The 20,252-nt window shown below is 35.1% G+C and overlaps 2 protein-coding genes across 5 annotated transcripts in view; both read right to left on the bottom strand.

Moving 5' to 3' along the window:
* Positions 1-1,385: 1,385 nt before the first annotated feature.
* Positions 1,386-3,015, bottom strand: LOC140674920 (putative GPI-anchor transamidase). The gene is made up of 4 exons (XM_072908870.1): positions 2,696-3,015; positions 2,020-2,625; positions 1,840-1,950; positions 1,386-1,761 (listed from the first exon to the last, which is right to left on the bottom strand). The coding sequence occupies exons 1-4, from the start codon at positions 2,753-2,755 to the stop codon at positions 1,525-1,527; spliced, it is 1,014 nt and encodes a 337-aa protein (XP_072764971.1). The 5' UTR covers positions 2,756-3,015; the 3' UTR covers positions 1,386-1,524.
* A 1,657-nt stretch (positions 3,016-4,672) lies between these two features.
* Positions 4,673-20,252, bottom strand: part of LOC140674694 (follistatin-A) — a 28,774-nt gene continuing 13,194 nt past the window's right edge. For 3 of the 4 annotated variants that reach the window (XM_072908452.1, XM_072908451.1, XM_072908453.1), the window contains exons 5-7: positions 19,956-20,192; positions 11,316-11,624; positions 4,673-9,384 (exon numbers count right to left, since the gene is read on the bottom strand). In XM_072908452.1, coding sequence (XP_072764553.1) covers positions 9,272-9,384; positions 11,316-11,624; positions 19,956-20,192 — 659 coding nt within the window. In that variant the 3' untranslated portion in view covers positions 4,673-9,271. The remainder of the gene's footprint in view (positions 9,385-11,315; positions 11,625-19,955; positions 20,193-20,252) is intronic. The other variant, XM_072908454.1, reaches the window with a different exon arrangement.

The following is a 20,252-nucleotide window of genomic DNA, read 5'->3' as shown; positions in this document are numbered from 1 at the left end:
CATATTTCACTCTTATGTATTCTCGTTTATAAAAAGAAGACATTGTTTCCATAACATATATATCATATATGTATATTAGAATAATCATGGTACTATGCAAATCGTAATTGCATAAAATTAAAATATAACCACAAGCAAATTTATTCTAATATTGCAAACATCTTGTGTTTAACACAAGTATATGACAAATAAAGAATATAAATTTTAAAATTAAATTCTTAGTACTTACAATAAAGTATATAAATATATATTGCAGGATATCAGAACATTACTTCTATTATTATACATTAGCACTGCACATATTGCGGATAATCACACGATTCTGTAAGTGTGTTGAATATTAATCCTGATTCACAATAGTATGCCACTGGTATGCCTTGACTGTATTCGCAACGATAAAACTTGCCACAGTTAAATGGATCTCTCAAGTAGCCTTGCTTCATGCAATTTGGTAAAAGAGGGACCGTTGGAATCGTTGGAAAAGCATGTAAAGCAGGATCTATGGGAGCCAATTGATCTATAGGTGACTCCTTAGAATTCAATTCATGTACTTCTATGAATTTTTGATTTGCTACATATGTATGTACAGAACATATCAGAAAACAAAAAGTGCAATAAAATATGCGCCACATCTGTAACATATTTTAATAATAATTAGAATCACAATAACAAAAGTTATCATCACCTGATTTGAGTTTGTGTTACAGAATATTCGAGAGAAATCAGAAACTCAGTATGTAAAAAAAAAAAAAAATACTCACTTTATATGAATTATCTGATAAATATATATATATATGTATGCGTATCTTACTCACAGATACGCAGATACACTTTTTGGAAAAATTGAACACTAATTGTAAGAAATACAAGTATACCATGTAAGCCTAACGTTTGTGATGGACTGATACTTTAATCTTGAAAAGCTTATATTTATATGCAAACATAATTATCTCGATAAATCGGAAAATCCAATTTTCTATTAAATTGATGCGCAATGCATTACATCAGAGCAATACACAGAATTGTTTACTCATATGTTATGCCAAATAGACAAATCACGATTTTTATTTTCCAAAGTAGATATCAATTTAATGACAGCAGACTGATAATTCTATAAAACTTGTATTAAGGTCAACTTCACCGACCTAGGCCAAGATATCTGTGATTTATAAAATATAACCATTTGCTTGTTTATAATGACAGATTTCTTAGATTTTTCGTAAACAAAAATGATAATATCAAGATATACATATAACAAATATAAGCTTTAATTAAGTAAAAACTTATTTAAAAATTTAGTCAATTAAAAGTTTCTTAAACCTAAACATAGACATTTCCATTCTAGTAAAAAAATGAAAAAAGAAAAGAGAGAATTACAAAAAATAGTTAAAAACAACAGTTTTCTATTGTACAATCATACAAATTGATAATATAAAGACATACCTATTTTTTATAATCTCCAGGTAATAAACTAAAACCATATGATTACACATTTGTATACAAAATTTTATCTGTTCTTATCATTCATTTGAATTGGGAAACATCAGGAAATTGTGCAACGTAACTATATTTTCCTTTTGGCTCTTGAATTTTTGTACGATTAGATTTAACAGGTAAAACGTTCATTATATTTGTTGTAAGTTCCACAGGCCTAAGAGACCCAAAGAAATCTGTTACTGGCACTTTATCTGGATCTCTTTTAAACAAATCTCTTCTTACACCTACTGTAGATAAACAATAATCTCTTGGACACACTTTCAACTGAAAAAACAAAATAAAAATAGTAAACCTTATAGAATGACAAAAAGATATGAATCTGTTGTAAAGCAAGATGCTTACAAATTCACCCAATGTTTTAGTACTAGATGGTTCCACTTTTTCCAAAAAATTTAATGCATAATAGGTATATCGATCAATAATATAAACACCAATGGCAGGATCCACATGATGCTACAAGTATTTATATATAAATTAAAATAGATACTATTGTGTATAATTACAATATAACTTATTACTTACAGAAAGTGAATCTTCCCCTACTAAACTAGAAGCAACTGCTAATATATTTGGGGAATAAAACTTTTCATACATTGAACTCGCTTGACAAGTGTCAACCACAAATAAGATTTCGTGGTATCTCCGTTTTTGCCACATTTGTTCTAACGCATCTCCCAACTCTTGACTAGTGATTTCTTCAGAATCTTGAAACTTTAAGAATCCATTACCGCCGTGGCCAGTTAAATAAATCAAGATGTTTGACCCTTCATCTGTCAATAGTTTTTTAGATCTTGGAGTTTCCTCCGCTAAGCGACCAGTCAATAATCTCACAAAATTTTCCACCGTTACTTCGTAGCCTCTATAATCAACTTCTACATCATCACCATAAACATTAATATGTTGTTTAATGTTGTTGAAAACAGTCGCTGGTCTAGGATTCCTAGGATTGCAGGCCATATCATCGGCTATCATAAGGATGATTTGCGAATCTGGTATTCCCAACCGTTTGACACTTCGATAAATAGATAAAACATTTGCGACATGTCGATAATTAAACCAAAAACGTGATGTGTCCACCAAAACTGCCCAATTGTTGGAATGTTCAGTTTTTGCAAAATTTTCCGGTATCTGTAAATTAATAAATAATGTTAACAAAGGAACCAAATTCAATTCTGCTAATTTAATAAAAGATACATACCTCCCACGTGCGACACAATATTGGAATGCAAATGAGTATCGTATAAAATATTAAATACATTTCGATGTATTTTTTAAATATACAATATATACAATGTGAGGTTATTTTTCGATTATATAAACGACAGTAACTGTCATAGATTAGATATATCGTATTGTTATCTAAAAAAATATTTTATTTTTTACACACGCATTTTAAATATCATATTTGACGGATGTCCTGTCATTTTATGTTGCTTTTGACAAATTGAAGAGAAGCCGAACGTATCAAACGTAACAAAGACACCTAACCTAATCTAACCTATTTCACAAATGTCCCGGTATGTATTATAATTACGAGCACTGAATATGTTTCAAAATTTTTCATTCCTTTACTTATAAAAAAATAAAAAATTAAATTAAATTAAATTTTTATTTAAATTAAAAATTGTAAATTAAAATGTAGGTTCCGACATTTTATCCCTAGAAAAAGCACTCTCCTATTGGCTGCATTCGACCGTACGTTGTAAATTGGACACGCCATGTGAATCGTCCATTAGGATGTGGTCCGATTCCGAGATTCCCACAATCAAATATAGCTGGCACAAGGTACGTACGTCGAGTATGCACCGCGAATATCGTCCGATAATTTGTATCACTAATCATCGAGACAATCGCGTCGCAATATTCAGCGGATAGTAGATTCATCATCTCGATAATATTATATTGAATAATACGTGTGTGATAATGAGAATCGCGAAAAATTTGAATTAAAACCATCGCGACAAAGTCGAGAGATAATTTTGAACGACAAGTTATTTTGAAGGATGCGCGACCAACGTGCGCGTCCTTCGAGAGAGAGAGAGAGAGAGAGGGGGGCTTGGCTGCCGATACGTTTGTGTTGACATTGATAAGCGGAGCGGTCGACCTCTGCACGATACCTACGCATTCTTCACCGAATAGTATTTAGTATTATCGTGACTGTCGTAAAGGTTGGTTCGGATTTTCTGTTACTGTCACCGGTAGTGTCATGTATGTACGTAGGAACGAATTTTATTTACGCACTCTGCATATAATACCGTCGACGATGACGAGTCGACTGACACACCGCTGAATATTGACCCGCAATTTATTAATAATTTTTTTTTTATTAATAATTAGTGATAAAAGTTATTCGTGTGTTTTGTATTCGACGTACATATACGTGCGTGTGTTTAATAAAATATAATTCGTGTTGCAACAGCCATGTTTGAATCGTGCAGTAAACTCGGAATCTCGGAATCGGACCACAACTTCCTGCGAACGGAATCGAGAGTCAAATTGCGAGTCGAGCTCGCGTTCGTTTCCGGTTTGTCGCGCGCGGTTTCTGTGTCGTCGGTCGGAATGTTTTCTGATATAATTGTGATATTTAGCATCGTAAGAATTACTTGTCTCGTAACAGAGTTGTGATTTTAAAATAAAGAGGATAAATATCAGTTACAAATAAGTGTTTAATATCGGGAGGGACTAAAAAAAATCGTCTTATGCGAAAATAATATATATCGCGTCCGTAGTGCAAAAGCGTGACGTCATCGAGTCAATTCTGCGCGACTGCAAGTATCTTTAAAGTAAGTATTAATGAAATTATCGAAAATAAATTATCTAATGCATTAAGCATTGCGTATAATTATGATTGAATCATTTTTTGGCATTATTTCAGGACAAATTGGCAATCTACGCGATCACGAAAAAGAAAACGAACATAGGAGAAAAGGATGCTGAGGAGAAACTGTACGATTTACACCAAAATAATCGTGGAATGTAAGGTAAGTGGATTTTTAATTTTTCTAATTAGATGTTGCATCGATATCGCACATTATTCTTATGTAACAAGTTGAAATAATGAATTTTGATATATAAAAGTGGGATTTTAATATTAATTCTAATATTTAAATAATTAATTGAAAATAACAGCATGTTTTAATATTGAGTACCACATTATAATAATTTATTTAAACATTTATACATTTATAATGTGTGTGTCCACAGTCTTGAAAGCAATTGCGAGTTTATATATACATATAAATCATGTATACATGCATAATTAATAAATATGTAAAGCTATGTAAATATACAAAATTTATATGTATACATAGGGCGTTTGGAAATAGACCAAATATTTGATTAACATAACGATATTCCTCATTAAAAAACCTGGAACGTATTATTCGTAATAAAAGTTTTTCGCAAATGATTCTTGAAATGCAAATAATTAAAAAAAAACATTTTTCTAACGTATGCCTTTTTTTCTTAATGCAAATAAATAATAAAATGTAAATAATGGTTCTTGAAATGCAAATAATTAAAAAAAATATATTTTTTAAAGTATACGTTTTTTTTCTTAATGTACACAAATTAATAATGAAATGTAAATAATTTTTAATGAAATTTATATACATTTAGCTCTACTCTTGAATTTAACTCTAAGAATATGTAACATAAATAACTGCAACATTAATGTTTAAACTTCAAAAACTTATAATTATTTTTTAAATTAAATTTTGATGGAAAAAAGAATTAATTGAATTTGTAAGAAGGAATATTGTTCTGTTTACCACACAAATGCGCCTATTACCCAACATCCTGTACAATTCTGTAAATACATATATATTTTCATACAGGTTGCCCGACAAATATTACCACTATATTTTTCTACAAATTCTCTGACTAATCTAGGATCGATTTTTTCATAACATGAGGATCGATATTAATAGCATGTTGGAATTTTAAAAATTATTCTGTATTAAATTTATATTACTAGATTGTTGACGAATAAAGATTAAATTTTGAAGATAAAAATAAATAAAAGAAAATATCTAATTTTTTATAAATTAATGTCAAATTAATTTTATATTAAAAAACTTTAATGTCCGATTTAAAAATAGATTCTAGATTAACCAACGAATTCGTAGGTGAAAAAATGGCGGGATATCCTGCATAAGTATATGCGTATACAAGGTGTCGTTAGAACGCCCGACTAAGAATAAACTTTGGAGGTACATTTCTCATGTCAAAATGATGAAAATATTTTGTAAAAAGAAACGACCTCACAATATACATGTTTTCGTATAATTTTAATTGATATTTGACAAGTGTTCGCGAATAATTCGGAAAAGAGAGAGCGTTTCTCGAGCCTCTATATAATCGTAAAATAAAATATTTTCATCCTTTTTATATAAGAAATGTGCTTTCTCTCCAAAAGTATGGCTGAACTTTTCAGTGACAGCCTGTATGTATATATATATGTATATATATATATATATATACATATATGTATATATATTCATATATATATATATATATATTCATATATTTATATATTTATATATTTATTCATCTATTTATAAGTTAATTAATTTGTTATTGCCTAGATAAAGCATTTTGAAACTTAGACATTAAAAATAATAGGTTATTCTGCTTGTGTGTGTGAGAAATCTCTCGTAAATACGGAGTCTTGAGTTTATACGCTTTATAATTGCTTTATGCCTTCCAACGCATATATAGATCATATCATAATATCTCTCTTTCGCGACACGCGACTCGCAGCGCGTATTTCTAGCCGTAAACATAGCCGCGATCGTACTATTTTGGGCTAGGGCACGTTGACTTTTTATTATTTATCTATATTACGGTGGTCACGCGGCCAATATTCTTATCGTTAGCCTGATTTCAACTACCGCGATTATTTCGTGCATACCGCTCTCCAAGTAATGGACGCTTATTATTAGTATTAGGAATGAAAATAGCACGCTGAAATAACGTTGGAATTTACTGTCTTGATTGACTGATTATGGAGTGATTATTACGCTATGCGACTGATATTTTTTTCGTTGCTTTTTCATTCGATTTTTCTTATATTTTCAATTAGGATTTTACTATTTTTTTTTCATTTCTCATTTATCATCGAGAGCTTTAATAATACTGGAGATCGACCACTTTGATTTTCATTCCCAATAAATTTACATTATACATTCGATTGAAACAATTGCTTGATCGTGCGCAATTAAATAGAGCACGAAACGTTTGTCCGTAAAACTAAAATAAATTAAGTACAAATATTACACGAATACTACTCTCTGACGCTAGGACGGAAGCATTTGGACGATCGATGATGCTCAAGTCAATAAAAATCAAGTTTACAAGGTTTAAAAAATGTATAACGTACAACAATACAATTAAATAATTGAGGCAAAAAATAAGCGTCAAATTTATTAAGTTAGAGAGCGGATTTTTTATTATAAAGATAAAAAATCAAAACGTTTTTCAGCTAAAATCTACCTATTCTTAAATCAACAATTTACATCTAAAATTCGTTAATTAAATTCGCTCTTAATGCTAATACTACACTTTTAGTTTATTTTATCGCTGTTTTAAATGAAAAAAAAAAAAGACAGTGCAATCGCAAAATTTCTTTGGAAAACCACCGTTGTCTGACGTAATCATCTTCGATCGTCCATTCGCCGTGTCAACGACCTCTCGTCGTGCAAAATCGATTAATAATAAATACTGACTTACGTCAAATTGCTCGTCTATCTAATATGCTACTTTTGGGAGACATCGCCGCGCTATGCGCCACACAATCTTACAATCTCATTATGAATTACATTTTTCTCCGGATACTACGACGCCGTAACACGATGCAATCGGATGCCACGCCGAACATAAACGGTTATCGCACTCTCGAGATCGAAAAGTTTTACCTACATATATGTATGTGTATACAGAATATCTGGTAAAGATTGTGCCGATGCAGAGAACAGTAAATTGAACAGAAAGGGTCCTTTAATTGTTGTAGATATAAATTTAATTTTTTCGCAATAATTATTGGGATATTAGTTTAAAAAGATTGATGGGAAACGTGCGTCCATTGGCCAATCCTTTTTAATTAATATTTCAATAATTATTGTGAAAGTGAAAAAGGACTTTTTTTTGTTCAGTTTATGTACTACGCTCTACCTTTTCACGAGTTGATACAATCTTTATTAGACACCATGTATCTCGATTAATCAGATGTGAAAGAATATTATAAATGTGCGTCTTTTATAATAAGGACGCATTTCTCATTTATCTCGAAAGAGTAAAGAATTACATAATGTGAAAGTTATGTGTACAATATAAAAGAGATTCAAATCGTTGTTCATTCTGCACCAATCATAAAATTGCATAAAATTAGTGAGATGTGAGATCTTATATTTTTTTCGATTATATATATCTGCTTCTCTCTCTCAATTTATGATAATAAGATCAAAATTACATTTTCCCGATAACTTATTGTATTTCACCGAAATATCTATATCGATGAAAAATATGTACTTTTATTTATTGAGTCATGTGATAGTTATCATTTACATATAGATGAATATATTTCGTAGAATGTGTTGAATGATCATTAATAGGATTGAATTTGTTGATGATTTTAAAATCTTATTTTTCCTTTTTATATAAAAATTTGATTGGTGCCATCATTCTTTTAACACTTTATTGTTAAATATTTTAATAATAAAACCTCCAATAATATCTATGGTTTTAAAAACATTTACAGTTTATTACTCGAATAACTGAAAAGCTTCAATTTATATTAGTGCAGATATTTGTTTAAATCATCAAGTTTGAACATAATACATTTTACTGTTTTAATTTTTATTCAAGAAATAGTCGATTCTAAAATCATCAATATCTAAATACGTTTCTATTATTGATTTGACGATATCTTTCTTATACATCCACATGAAACGTGTGCGAAATTTTGGCTTTGATAAACATTTTAGTATCTCGCTACTATTAATATATAATGCAAAATTGCTGTCCGTTTTTCGAATTCTCGAAAGTATCTCTCGTAACGGGCGTCTTATGAATATTATCACACGCGTTTTACATGGTCGTTCGTATTATATTTTTCATCCTATATAACTTTTCTATGTTATGAGACTACATGATAGATATATATGTATATCTAGAAATGCGTCTTAAATCTGTTAGCTTGAGAGAATCAGATCTGTTAATCAACGGAAGAACGACATCGCCAGTAATCCTCTCGGAATGAACGACGCGAGATCTTTTTGTTTACACCATATATTTCTCATACTTATCTTTCACCTTAAGAAATTTTTAGGGAGTTAGAATGAATACGTCTTTTTTTACGCAAAGCGATTTCTATGAACTTTTCTAATGCACGAGCTTTTTTGCTCGTGCATTTTTTCGAGGATCCTGAATGAGATATGTTTTTATCGAAATGTATTTTGATATGATTTCTCTTTTTCTCTCTCTTCTTTTTTTTTGGCTTTCAAATAAAGCGACTAAAATACACGACGTTTCGCGTTTCGTTAGACTTTCCTCCAATCCCGAGTGGAGCTTCGCGTTCGAGGCTCCCTTTTAATCTGCTGTCGAAAATCGGAAAGAACGAATGCATCGCGCATCGATGTCGATCTTCAAACTCACGGTCTCGCCATTTCTTGCGGTCCCCGTGAGAGATGAGCACCTAGATTTCTAGACTGTAGGATCATTGCTGTCATCTATATCGCTAATGAACGTCGTCTCTCCAAGTACGAAAACGCTAAAGCTACGACAACGGTAAAGAATGTAGGCCATATGGGGATTTGGCGCGATCATCACCCGCTTTTGTGTCTTCGTCGGCCAGGTCAACCCCATAGTTGCTCGAGGTATTGTCTTCTTCTGCAAAGTCGAATGTATATTTGGCGAATATTTAGTTAGAAAATTGTTGGCTTCTTTTTTTCTCTAATATTTTTAAGATCAATACGCATTTTGGCCAACACGTTAAGTGTGATTGGAATCTTTTAAATTTTGGCTAAAATTATTTATCGCGCAGAAGGAATAAATCCAAAAATATTGCAACAGAGAAATATTAAATATCATTAATAATTTATAATTTTTTTCATAATCGCGAAAAATGTTTCTTACAACTTTGAACATTATCATTTTACAAAAATATTTCACTTTTATCACACTTTTTAAAAATAAATTCGTATTCAATAGTCATTCGACAATTACATTTCCGGATTCGACTATTAATAATAAAATATTTATTTTGATATTCCATGAAATAATCACGTGAAATTAATATACAGAATGCTATCGAAAATGCATACATCACTTGCAATAAACAAATCGTAAATAATAGCCACAAAATATGTCGTAAAGCGTGAATTATTCGTATAAAACGCGCTGAAAGCATCATGAATGGAACTATCTCTCTTCCTGTTTCCATACAACGTGCAACAGGTTTCTGCGTATACGCAATCTAACAGAGACTATGAGATGGAAAGTTTAGTATTATTGTCAGTATAAATATATATATATGTAATGTGACGCTATAGCAAGGCAAAATTCTTTATTCATAAATTTGATTGTTATTGTGATGACGAAGCATTTCAACGAGAAAAGAAACTAATATCGAAATCTTTATTAGCTTGATTTATTGGCATTTGATATAACAAGGTAATTAAAGACCAAGTATCAATATTTGTTAGATGCCACATTTATGCATACAATTAGTTAAAAAAATTTATTGATCAGTGATTATTTAATTAGATTGGCTAGGAGCACGGTTAGATTGTTGAAAGAAATTCCCATCTTCTTTCCCTTGTTTGCTTTTACGAGTGCATTTAATTCTCGTGTGTAGGTGCGTGTTTGACACGACTCACGCGTAAGAGCAACAACATAAATTTCGTTGATGTATAACGAGAGATTACATCGGTGCTCGCAAATTATCAACGCGAAGAAATAAATAAATGACTAGAATAGCGCATATATATTATGCTTTTTATATCCGATAAGATGATTGATTTTTAAATTGTTAAATGCTTTTTTTTAGATTGTTACGTTATGTTTGAAATATATTCGGATAATATAGTATCCTATAAGAAATTGCTGAAATTAATCAGCTGTCATTTTTAAACATACAGGGAGTAAGAGAAGTAAAATATCTTTTAATGGAGGCCAATTGACAATTTTATTTACATGTGGACTGAAAATAATTGAAAGTATTATTTATCTTATTTAATAAACGTTGAAAAAAATGTCAAAGCGATAATCTTATTAATGATATTTGAAGTGTGCATCATCAAAATTGAAGCAGAAATCAGTTTTATTAAAATTATCGATATGTAGCATTTTTTATAAACGTTTATTAAATGATAAGAATATCTCCGATTGTTTCTAGTCTATATAATACTACAATATTAAATACATTAATATTAAATAGAATTATAATTGAATGATAGGTTTTCCTTTCTCTCTAATAAAATCGTTTTGTTAAATTAAACAATTTTAAATTTCCTGCGATGTATTAAATGTTTTTTTTGTAAATAAAACTGCCAAAATGACAGCTGATTAGTTTCAGAATCTTTCCATGGGACACCCTGTGCTATAGATTTACTCAAGTTAAAACCAATTTCTTCAGCTTTCATTATCGCTGCCGGTACCGTCCGAAAAATCGAGGTCGAATTCCTGGCAATACTCCATATTCTTTCTTTGACCGTTTAGAAACCCGAGCATCTCGACGTGGCGGCTCGCCAAGTCATTGGCAGTTTCGTTGTGACACACATTACGTATATTAGGTTTTTTTAACAAAACTGTTAACTCACCGATATAAAGAGGGGCTGTGTCGTAAGCGTTGCAGGGGCCCGCGTGCCGCGTTTCGAGAACGAAGCCGGTAACGCAGGCGTCCTTGATGATGTGACACCAGCTGGGATAGGTGATGTTGTTGGTCGCGCACAACATGGTCGTCGATGGATCCCGATCCCGATCTCTGTCACGGTGCGCCCGATTTCGCACGCGCTCCCGCTTCCGGGGGCAACGATAGGTGCAGGTCACGCAACGTGGCCGTCCGGACTTCATTTCGGACAAACAAGTTTGGCCTTCTCGACAGCGTATCTTAGTACAGTCTGCGCTCTCTGTGAAAAATCGTACAACGAAAATAAATGATTTTGAAATTATTAGTACGTGCTTATCTAACATCTCTGAAATATCTCTCTCCTCTCTCTAATGTGGGTGTTTTATATAACTGTTGATTTATTTCAATGCGATAGAGACCGCGTATGTACTTGGATTGCAATCAGCCATGAGGGTGAACGACCACTAAATCTCCGTTTATTTCTCAAATTGATTATATTATCATATATATTTTTTGTTTGTTAAGACGCATGATTACTTGAAATCTTTTTTATCATATATTTCGTCCTCTTTTATACAATACTTTGTCGGCATTCTTTCGATCAAAACGTGGCGTTAACTTGTGTAACGATGTTTGTATTGAGAGAATATTAAGTGATTCACACAACTGTGCAACACGATCCTTATTGTTAGATATAATGCTTAAACATCGTATAGAATTCTGCGCGGTGTCTTTTTCGCTTGATTATGATATAAGCCAGGAGGAAGATGAGGTATCACGATGCGCTAACAATAAGTTGTAAGATGTTATTTGATAGCAGGGCCGCATTTATAATTAGAGCTTCAAGAGATCACAAAATTATAAAGACACGATATATTACGAGATTACTGCAATTATAATTTAAATACGCGATAATAATAATAATAATCGAGAAATTTAGTATCGAAAATAAAAAAAGTTACAGAGTTAACAACAAGACTTTAATTAAATGAGCATCACGTATAAATCTTTTTCTCTATTGAATTATTATATTTTAAAATTATTAAAAATTTAATTACATCTATCATAAAACTTATATAACTTATAAAACTTAATTAAATAATAATATTAATAAATTTTTCAAAAATACAAAGTTTCTAACGCCATAAAAATTTAATATCTTTAAAACTTATAATAATTCTTTTCCCTATTTAAATCGATATATTTTTAATTACATTGATGAAAATTTAGGAATATTGACTCTCTCTCTCTCTCTTACTATCAAGTTCATTCGTAAAGTTTGAATAAGAGGAGGAAAGCAACGGTTACGCAATGCTATATACGAAAGGGTCATTGGTCATTCAACCTAACATGGCATTGACATAACGTCGTCAACACTTATTGAAGCACGACAATTTAAATGATACGTCATTAGGTTACGCATGATGCGTATTATACGAGACGGTAATGTTACTTTGGAAATCGCGCTATCCCATCTTCCTCTCTGTTCTTGTAAGTTACATTAAATGAAAAAAAAGTTACAAAATATATATATATATATTATAGATGAATATATGCGTGACGGGAAGCGAAGAGCAGTTGGGATCAATAGCTTCTCTTTATCTATTTGCTTTAACATTACATTCAATACCGTCGCGTATTCTCGAAGACATATAATGAAGTCATAAACTCTCGATTGTAACGTTATCGCGATTTATGAAACAAACATATTTCTCTCTACGGCTCTCCATAACCGCGCTGCTAGCGTTGACAGTTATATATCCCATACGTCTTGTATAGGATCTCTGTAAAAATGCACGACGCGACACGACACGAAGCCACGGTATAACGGCAGTATCTCTCTCACGAACGATATTTACCCTTCCCGATAAAAATGTTGTCCTTCTATGCCATTATCCACTTCCGTCTTCGCCGACCAGGCATAATTTGCCATGCGACAACCGGATAATTCTCATCGCGCCGCATCATCCCGCAGTCAACGCGGCGCGTAAAAACCGCGCGCGCGCGCGAGCGAGCGAGCGAGCGAGCGAGCGAGCGTTTGCGTCAAGTATTGACGGATGAGAAACGGTGTCAATATATGTGCGAGCCATTGGCGAGGTGAAAAAAATAAGCAAATTACTTAACGCCTTTGGTGGCGAAGATAAACGGTCGCGCATCGAGCGGAGAGAATCTGAAGAGAGAGAGAGAGAGAGAGAGAGAATATAAGATATTCCGGACTGGCTGGCTGGTGTCGGGACGAGAGAAGGAAGAGAAGGTGGCGAGAGAGAAGACGATGAGAGGACGACGAGAAAAGCTCATATACGTTCCATGCACATACTGCCGTGTGCATATTTACAGACGCGTGCACTTTCGCGCCTCGCGCGATCCTCGAATCGGAGAAAGACGATTATTTGCATCGCGACACCTCGTCGCTAAACCGGCTGGTTTATTTACTTATTTACCTCTCCGTCGCCCTGTGTGTGCCGTGCTCCTCCATCGATGTGTCTTTAGCTTTCCTCTCTCTTCTTCCTTTTCTTTTTCTTTTTTTTTTTTTTTTTTTTTTCTCTTTTTTTCTTACTCACGCGAGAACGTTTTCGCACGGACGTTAAGAAAAACTGTCAATATAGGGAGAGTTTAAATCTCAAGTACGATAGAGATCGAAATGACTACGATGACGATAATATAGTGATAAAAAAAAAATAAAATTGTAATAATTCTTTTTTACTGATATCCGCAATCATTTAACGAGCATTTATAACGAGTACTTGGAAAAAAGGTGCGCGTAAGAAACCTAATGATTATCGCGAAGACAGGCATCGCTTTTTCTTCATCCTCATCAAAACAGGACACGTAACACGGAAGAGAATAATTACGAGTAAATTTTCGCCCGATTGATATGATTGACGATATTTGCCGTGTTGTTTAATGACCATGCAGTGCGTGTAAAGCAATAGTTGTATCATTAACTCGGAGAGCAAAATGTTAGAAGTTATATAGATGGACAATACATTAAATTTTTTTTTAGATATTATAGTGCCATCAATCTAATAATGTATACCATATTTTCATTTTTTAATATATTTACTATAAAAAATAACTGCAGACAAAATGTCTGAAATTTTCTGACAAACACATTGTTCGAATTTCGAGGTAAAATTTTCCGAAGAGTTATTTGAAATTACTTTCAGACATCTCAAAAATTTAAACAAAAATGTGTCTAAATTCTTAGGCAATTTTTTACGGTAAAATTTATTCCCCGTAAAGCTTGTGACTTCACAAAAAGAGAAAGGATAAGAATACTCGCGGTTGCGAGTCGTTTCGTTTTCTTACAAAGTCCCACAATGCAGTCTTTCAATATTACCCATTGTTTATGAAAAAAAAATACGCGGCATGCAATTCGAATGCGCGGGCATACGTTTCCGTTTCTCCGGCAAAATACACGTGCACGCAAGTATACACGCGTGGTGCTTTGGAAAACGCAGTGTTGTGATCAATGTTGATCGTCGTCGGCGAACGGCAGAACGACCATCGTTTCCGCGGAATCGTTTTGTTGTATCAGCGACGATATATAAAGTACAGTCACGGCGCGCATACGGTTTGCATTAAGGCAAACCTTTCCTTCGCGAATTGTTTACAGTATCGAGAGCGATGGGGATAGATAGACACAGATAGATGAAAGTCCCCAAATGGCGCACGAAGAAGGTAACGAGGATGAGAAGAGCGGGATATGTCATATGTCACGAGGGATGCTAAGGGGGATGAGGGTATCCTCTGGTGAGGTGCCGTCTGGCGCGAGGAGGTATTCAACTGCGAGGCATGCGGCGGTAAATGTCTATGTCGAGACGCGCGGACGTTGATATGGTTGCGAGGAGAACGGGAGGGAGGGAGGGAGGGAAAGAAAACGGTGGAGCAAGCGATGTCGGTGCATTGGCCGATGAGAAGAATAAGAGAGAGAGAGAGAGAGAGAGAGAGAGAGAGAGAAAAGGAGAGGGAAAGAGAGGAAGAGATCTTGCGCCAGAGAGTCTCTAATAAAAAAAAGGACGAGCTTGGCACTGGCCAGACGCCGTGGCCACGCCAGGCACAGTGCATGGTGTTACTGAATACTGTTACTGGGGTCCGGACTCGATGGAGGGCTGCTGCCAGAGATCCTTGTGTATGCGAGAGCTCTTGTACAAACCCTTGCCTCGTCCCTCTCGCGCTCTCCCTTTCTCTCTCTTTCTTTTGATATTTTTCTGTCTCGCTTTCTCCTTCTTCTTTCTCTCTTCTTCTTCTTCTTCTTCTTCTTTCTCTTCTTCTCTTCTCTTCGATTCGCATTTGCCGCTTTTTGTCTTCGTTTCTTCTCCATCGTTCGAGGCAGCGTATGCATGCGATTCCCTTCTGGTTCCTCGGTCGTCGACGTTCTCCTTTTCTCTCTTTCTCTCTCTCTCTCTCTCTCTCTCTCTCTCTTTTTCTCTCATTCTCGGGCCCCAGAAAGACGATACATACGTAGGCATACTTGATGTAGTCGTGCCGCAAGACCTTCTCATGTAAGGTGCTCAACCTTGTTTGCATCCAACCGATTCCCCTTCACCCCGTTCTCAAACCGATAAACGCGGCTGACCTCGGCGACCTTAGCGTCGTGCGACCCACCTGTTCCCTCGAGAAGTGTGGAGGTGAAGGCGAAGAGAAGGAAGGAGAGAGACGAGAGACGGCCGGGCGATTTTGCCGCGAGGAATTTTCAAACGAGGCGTTCAATCGCGTTTGTATATATTCCCGTTATAGACTCGTCTCTGATTTCGTCGACACTGAATCACGGAAGTGATCTCGCGAGAAATCGATAGTGAAACGAGGAGTAAGGGTACTTGAAAAATAAATTTCAAGAAACCGTTTCGCCTGTGTATCCTTCAACTACATTTGCGATTTGTTATGGCAATATATATGTAGGTGGAATATTTTTATGTATATTATAAAGTAATATGAAGTTTTTTGAATCAAATTTCGCGGAAGCAAAGCATCGACGGGACTAGAATTCTTGTAAATTCTCTGTATAATTCTTGAATCAATAGTACAAACTCAATAAATTGTCGATAACAGTCTTATTGAAAGAGAATAACATTTATCTATATTCAAACGACAATTTATGCTAGTTCATGATGACTTTTCAATGATTCTGCAAAGATTACCGTGTGATTAAAAAAAAAAAAAAAAAAAAAAAAAAAACATAAGGAATTATTGCGTACATTGCAAGTAGCCTGTCAAGCGTTCATATGATATTCTCGACTAACAAGTAAGAAAAATTGAAATTATCGATATTTTGATGACGAAAACAAAAAATGTCATCTTTCTTCTTAATTTGCTTCTTTGCATTTCGCGGGACGTATATATTTCCCGAGTGGTTTTTTTTTTTTTTTTTTTTTTTTTTTTTTTCCACAGAAAATAGCTTTACGTAGCATCATACGCGCTTTATTTAGCACCTTTCCTCCATTACCGCCAAATCTCCGCCTTTCGCGGCTTTAGTATCAAACCGGTCTGGTCTCATGGTCGTATTCCGTACCGCGGTAGTGATCAAATCGATTGAACTTTCGTCCTCTGATGGGAATGCTGATCGATGCACGCCGAAATTCTTTTAGCTGAGAGTTATTTTTAGTTCAATCGGGGACACGAGAAATGGAGGAGGGGGCATCACAAGGATCGTAAGTGTCGTAAAGGACCGCGTTCCAACATGCACGGATTGCGTGGGCGCGCTGCGTTAACATGCGTCGAATACGCGCGCGCGCGCGCGCGTGTGTGTGTGTGTGTGTGTGTGTGTGCAAAGTGCGCGTGCGTGCGTGCGTGCGTGCGTACGTACGTGCATGCGTGCGTGCGTGCATACGGTGAATGACCGGAGGGCAAGGACGCTACAAGGACACATCCTTACATATGTATGCACGTCTGCGAGCACATCAACGCGCGCTGGTTACATCTGCGGCTCTGTGTATGGTGATACTATTTTTTTTCTTTTTCTTTTTTTAATACCGAAACATACCTTGACCTATATATCTTTTATTCTCTTTGACCGTAATGCAAATTCAAAAGTCGAAAACAGAAGAAACGGCGAATAAGGTATATATATATATATATACGGATAGAAATGTCATCGCGTTGGTTTTTTTTTTTTTTTTTTCTTTATTTTTAAAAATTTTTATAGCGATGCGATAAAAATGTTTCTGGATGTTTCCTTCCACATCAGTGCCATTTTCGCGCGAATACACTTTGGGAAATTCAAGTAGAAGTCTCGATCCCGACAATCGTGATGATCATCTTATACGATCCCATCGCCACGCTCTCGACATTCGCGCGCGAGTCTGGTCCAAGTGCAACCACCTCGCGAAATACGTATGGTGTTGCTTGCTTAAAATAACTCGCACATATACGCGCGAAACTTGCCCACCTACCTATCCGAAAGTACGGCTGGTCTCTCTGGCTGCGTCGCGAGCGGACAGGTTAAGAGCTGCCTCCTGCAGCTTCGCCATTTAAATACAATGACCACGATCCTAAAGCGTAATGCGCCCACGCCCTGCGCGAGCTGTATACGACGGCGACTTACGCGTCATCGACATTCCACGCCACAACCAAAACGCGAAACGCGTGCGTGTTACATATATGTATATCGCGGAGACTATCGGTAAATTTATAGATTTGATTTTTTTGTTTTTAATTCTCGATCGCTTAATAAACAATATAAACCTTTGTATGTAATATAAAGGACCCAGGCAATCTGGTTAACTGTCAAAAAAAATGATCCTCTTTTATAATACTTTTCTTTTACTTTTTATACGCGTTTCTCTTTATGTGTCTCTGCGTCAAGACTACCGATTTTGTAGGAAAAATTAGTAATTTTTTTCAAATGTGTGTTAACTACAAGAGAGAGAGAGAGAGAGAGAGAGGGGGGGGGGAAGAGAGAGAGAAAAAGCTGTCCGAAATAATCAGGATGCCAGGTGGTTGCGAGGATCGCGTGATACTTCTCGAAGGATCCCCGATGGGTTCTTGGAAAAAAATCTGTCAATCTGACTGGTAATCGGCGATCGTGTCGTGTTCGAAGTTGAGGGTTTATGGCAGCTTCTCGAGAGGAATGGACAGAAAACGTTGCTCCTCTTTGTCTCTCGCTCCATCTTTTTACCTTCTTCTCTTTTTTTATAATTTTTTGTTCTCTTTCGCGGCCCAGCAGATCGCGTCTCGGTCGATGAACTTCCTGGAACGATCTTGCGATTGCCTTCTGATGTTTTTTACTTTTACGCCTCTTCCTTTTCTCTTCTCCTTGCAATATAAGACACTCGTGAGAAGCACCAAGACAAAAGTCATACCTCGTAGTTATCCGTTTCTTACCGCAATTATGGATTTTACGGAATAGCTCTAGCTTAAGAATAGTCTTCTTATTAGAGTCACAAGAGTTTAGATATGCAAATTCAAAACGCGACAAAAAATATATAGGTACGATTCATAATTTGACATTCATAGTCAATCGAAGAACGGAATTAAAAAAATAAATACTAATAGAATAATGTACAATAGGAATTCAATTTAATTAATAAATGTGACATTTTGAAACTCTTCGATAGCGATACAGTATTAAAAATGATAAAATATTTTTAGATAGAAAATTTGAAGTGGAATTTAAAGTTACGTTATTAAATCATTATTAAATTCATTATTTTCATACAGCGTAATCTTTTATGAAACGAAGGCAGGAAGGAAAGTGCAGTTGTGACTGCGAAAAATAGCAACATTAGATTCCATGTCGCAGAGAGTATCTACGTATATCGGATTTCATCCAATTTGTATAAAATGACTTTCTTTTCGCGATTCTTGGGATCGCCATTATTTTTAGTACCTTTCCGTTTTGTTATCCGTTCACGTCTGTTTACGCTCGCCTTAGGCGAGCCACAGACATCGTATCCTTTTCTTTTTCGCGCATCTTCTCGACACGCCTCTTTCTTTTTGCGAGAAAATCTTAGACTCATGAATCCCATCTATTTTCTTTCTGCAGAGGGGTCCAAGTAAAGGATTTAATGGCTAAAGTGAAATAACGGGTGGTAAACGAGTAGAGTGGTAAACAGGAAGAAAAAGAGAAAGAAAGCGAAAGGAAGCAAAAAAAAAAAAAAAAAAAGATGAACTGTATGTGTGTTGAATCAGACAGATTCAAAATCTACTCGTGAATTTTATTATTCCCATGGACTTCCCGTTTAAGGACACAATGTCTTGGCTATTTTATGGTACCTGTCGAGAGGTTTCGGGATCGTGCAAGACAGACAACAATAAGGCCCATTCTGATGCAAAACAGCAGTCCGTTGACTGTTCACCAATGAGGCTAACTTTTTTTTTTTTTTTTTTACTTACCATTGTTTTTATTTACTTGAATCAACTTTCCATAATTTTATATGCTCGCATCTATACGGTATTTTTCTCTCTCTTTACATTTCCGAATAGTAAAAATGTTGCAAGTTAAATACTTATATCTCTCGATTTAATGTAGCTTTTTGATCTCGAAGAAAAAGAGTTTTGGTTGTTGTAAATTTTTTTTTCAAAACCGTTTAAATGTTAAAACACTCTTGTAAAAAAGCTTTCGATTAAAAATGAATTAAAAAAAAAAAAAAGAAAAGGAAGAGAAACTCACGTTTGCAATGGCCCTTATAAGCGACGGGAATGGCGCGACCTGCGCGGCAGGCGGCGAGTCGCAGGTGGCAGGCACTCTTGTAGGTGTTTCCGTCGGCCCCGCAGACGGGGCGCGCGCCGGCGACCTGGTGCGGGGGCGCCTGGGGGCACCTGCGGGCGCACCTCACACAGTGAGGGCTCAGGTTCTGGTCCAGCAGACAGCTCCGACCTTGGCCGCACCGGACCCGTGCGCACGAACCTGCTCGACACTTTGCACGTTATTACGCACAGTCGTAAACCGCCCCCGTGATAGATGCTT

This window comes from Anoplolepis gracilipes, chromosome 16 (genome assembly GCF_047496725.1).
Source record: "Anoplolepis gracilipes chromosome 16, ASM4749672v1, whole genome shotgun sequence".
NCBI lineage: Eukaryota > Metazoa > Arthropoda > Insecta > Hymenoptera > Formicidae > Anoplolepis > Anoplolepis gracilipes.
The sequence above is the reverse complement of the archived record's forward strand: the minus strand, read 5'-3'. Positions and strand labels throughout refer to the sequence as shown.